We start from the raw sequence: 3,337 nt of genomic DNA on the forward strand, positions 1-3,337 counted from the left end.
CAAAAAAAGGTTTAACACTGAATGAGTATTTAAAAGGCTGCAATCTTTTATGTCTGTGCATTCTTTAATTCAGTACCGATCATTAGTTCAAAGACACCCTGGTAAACTACTTTTTGATAAAAAGGCAGATTTTTGACAATTGCTCAATTGTAAAAATTCGAAGCGGTGTTACCCAATTTAAGGTTTTTGGAAGAGGGGATTTTATATCATAAATTTGGGATTATATAAAACAGTTGTATTACATTTACCTTTTAAAAACAGTTCATCAACGATGTGCAAAGTCAGAAGCGCTAATCACTGAGCTATACACACATGTATGTTCATATCGTCGATTCAAGTACAAAACCGCGTATCACGATAATGCAAAACCGCGTCTGTCAGGTATTTTGTAGAGAATAAAATCACTCATATTTCAAAATGGTTTTCTCTTTTATAATGGAATCGCATTCCAGAAGGACCGCGGCGGAAATCTAAATTCGACAGTAACACCAGTGTACAGATTCTCCTTGCTATGCAGAATAAAGCTGTTGAAGTAATCTAGTACTCAAATGCTTTTTTGTATAAATTTACATAAAAATTTTACTTACATACATAATACTGAAAATTTTCTTACATCTGTCACAAAAAATAAAAATTAACACTCAAATTTTGCGTCTCAGAAGAAAAATGTCTTTAAGCGATGAAATAAACCAACCGGAAAACACTACATACCAATGTTTTGAGGTGGGAATGAATTACATTTTTGAAGAGGAACTATCAGCTTCCCTAACCACAACTTGGGAGGAAGTAATTGTGGAGGAGTCAGTGCGGGATAACTCCGAGGCGTCCACTCAAGAGCTTGCACAAACTACCTCTTCCAATAACGGTAGTACGACAAAAGATGTATATGCACAGGAAGAGTTGTTTGCACAATATTTTGAAATTATCCAGAAGGTATGAATATAATGGCGAATTACTTCATCAATATTCAAATTGTTTATAATAGTATCTAAAATTAGTAACTAGTGAACACATATGGCGTTAAAATTTAATTTAACTGTTTAAACAAGTGTCAACGCTATTCAAATTCCTAAAAAATATTTCAAGTCTGCTAAATTTCATGCAAATTCGTCCAGTCCTTTCTGAGTAAAGAGGGGGTCTCGCATGGTTCAGTTTCTCTAATTTTAATCACCGATAAGAAAAAGTTTTAACTTTGAACATAAGATGACTATGGTCTTGTGTATGTATGTGTATAATGCATGTGCAGGGTGTGTACACACCCTGCAAGAAATTGTGCGACTAATCTCTAAAGAGAGTAGTCCGAGATTACTCTCAATCGGGTACAATTGGGCAAGAATTAGTCGAAACTAGTCTCATACGGGTGCTAATGGAAATCAATTAGTCCCCGACTCATATCTAACGGGTACTATTAACGATTTAATGATATGTACGCACATAGTCAATGAAATTTCATGTGCGTCGTTGTACATACCATACCCATATATGTATGTACATATATACAGTTTCAGTGGCCGCCATAATCAAAATATTTTCTATTCTCTATTCTTCTATTTCTATTTTCTAACTAATTTTGACTTTTCAAACATATATCAAAGGTATATTCAAACTAAACCCTTTTTAAATCTCTTTGGACCGAGATTGTGCTACATATTTCAATCAACTGATGAAGTTGAATTTGACATGGGGCAACACTCTTATATACATATGTATATATGCTTTAGAGATAAAACCTTTTCAAAACAATTTCGATTGATCTGATGGCATTAACAAAAAATGCATTCGCGAATTATATATATAGATAATAGTAATAATATGTATTAGTAGTAGGAGTAGTAGTAGTTGTAGCAATAATAATAGTAATAATAATATTAATAACAATAATAAACACTAAGAAATAGTATATAATATTTTCGTTCCTTTCTGTATACAGCTAGATAGTACTGACTATCACAAGCAACGTGGGGGTGTACTTGCAAAATGTCGCTTTTGCACAACTAAACTACAAGGTTCATTTCAAGTGACTTCGAATTTCGTACGCCATTTACGGATAAAGCATCCTCAACAATTAGCAGAATATGAGCAATTTAAGTCTTACAGTTCAAGAAAAAGGCAATATAGCGATACCATATTTCAAAACCTTACAGTAAAAGTTATCGCGAATAACATGCTTCCAATATCTATTGTGGAAGATAAAACGTTTAGACAGTTTGTTACATTTTTGAATCCCCAAGCAAAATTAATGACTAGGACAACGGGTACAAAACGAATTGATGATTGTTATAAATCAATGATAGTAAAAATTAAAAATGAGCTGAAAAATCAATCGTATTTTTGTACTATCGCCGATGTGTGGTCTACCAAACATCGCAGTTTTTTTGGCTACACGTGCCATTGGCTATCAAATTCTTTCGAGAGGAAGTCTGTTGCACTGGCTTGTCACCGTTTTAAAGGATCCCATTCTTACGACAAAATTAACGATATTATTATGGATATTCATGCTAACTTTGGACTAAATTGTAATAACGTAATAGCCACTATAACCGATAACGGATCTAATTTTATAAAAGCATTTAAAGAATTTGGAGTCGAGAGCACTTCAGAAGAAGACGTATTTGAGTCAAGCGATTTTTCAAGTCATTTATATGAAAGTTGTCTTCCAAAGCACATTAAATGCGCGACGCATACCATTAATCTTTTGGCATCGAACGATTTTATTAGCATTTTGAAAAAACACCCTTCAATTTTTGAAAAACATAATGCTGTAAGTTTTTATATACGTACACACATACAGTGCTACACAGGATTGTTGGTACAGATACTTTTTCACAATGTATGCAAAATTTTTTATTATTATTTTTTTTTATAATAAAATTGTAACAGCTCGATGTCTGTACATTATAGATATTAAAGAAAAATTAATGTGGAGGGTCTTTTTTAGAGCACCAGAACCCAAATCAACCATTTTTAGAATTTTTGTCTGTCTGTCTGTCTGTCTGTCTGTATGTTTGTTCGCGCATCACTCGAAAACGAATGCATGGATTTGAATGCAGTTTTCACCGATGTATTGCTAGAGGTCTAAATTAAAATTTAGGAAGAAAAAAAATTAGGGAGTTGCCACCTGTTTGAAAGTTGGAGTTTAAGTAAATTGATAAGAAAAAATGAATATTGCAATATGGGCGTCAAAAGAAAGAGAATGAAAAAGGCTTACAGCCAGAAATATTTTTTTAGAGTTGCCACCTGTTTGAAAATTTACATTTAATTTAATTTATAAGATAAATTGAATATTGCAATATGGGTATCAAACTGAAAGGGTTTAGGAAATTATATTGCCGAAAAT

At 32.7% G+C, this 3,337-nt stretch overlaps 1 protein-coding gene across 1 annotated transcript; it reads left to right on the forward strand.

The window, feature by feature from the left end:
• Positions 1-627: 627 nt before the first annotated feature.
• On the forward strand, positions 628-2,293 carry LOC108362911 (uncharacterized; the record flags this gene model as incomplete). Its single annotated transcript, XM_017616062.1, has 2 exons — positions 628-933; positions 1,931-2,293. Coding segments are annotated over exons 1-2 (630 nt in total), but the record flags the coding sequence as incomplete, so codon positions are not given.
• Positions 2,294-3,337: the final 1,044 nt, after the last annotated feature.

Source organism: Rhagoletis zephyria, unplaced genomic scaffold, assembly GCF_001687245.7.
Source record: "Rhagoletis zephyria isolate East Lansing unplaced genomic scaffold, Rhagoletis_zephyria_1.1 Rzeph_scaffold_01141, whole genome shotgun sequence".
Classification (NCBI taxonomy): domain Eukaryota; kingdom Metazoa; phylum Arthropoda; class Insecta; order Diptera; family Tephritidae; genus Rhagoletis; species Rhagoletis zephyria.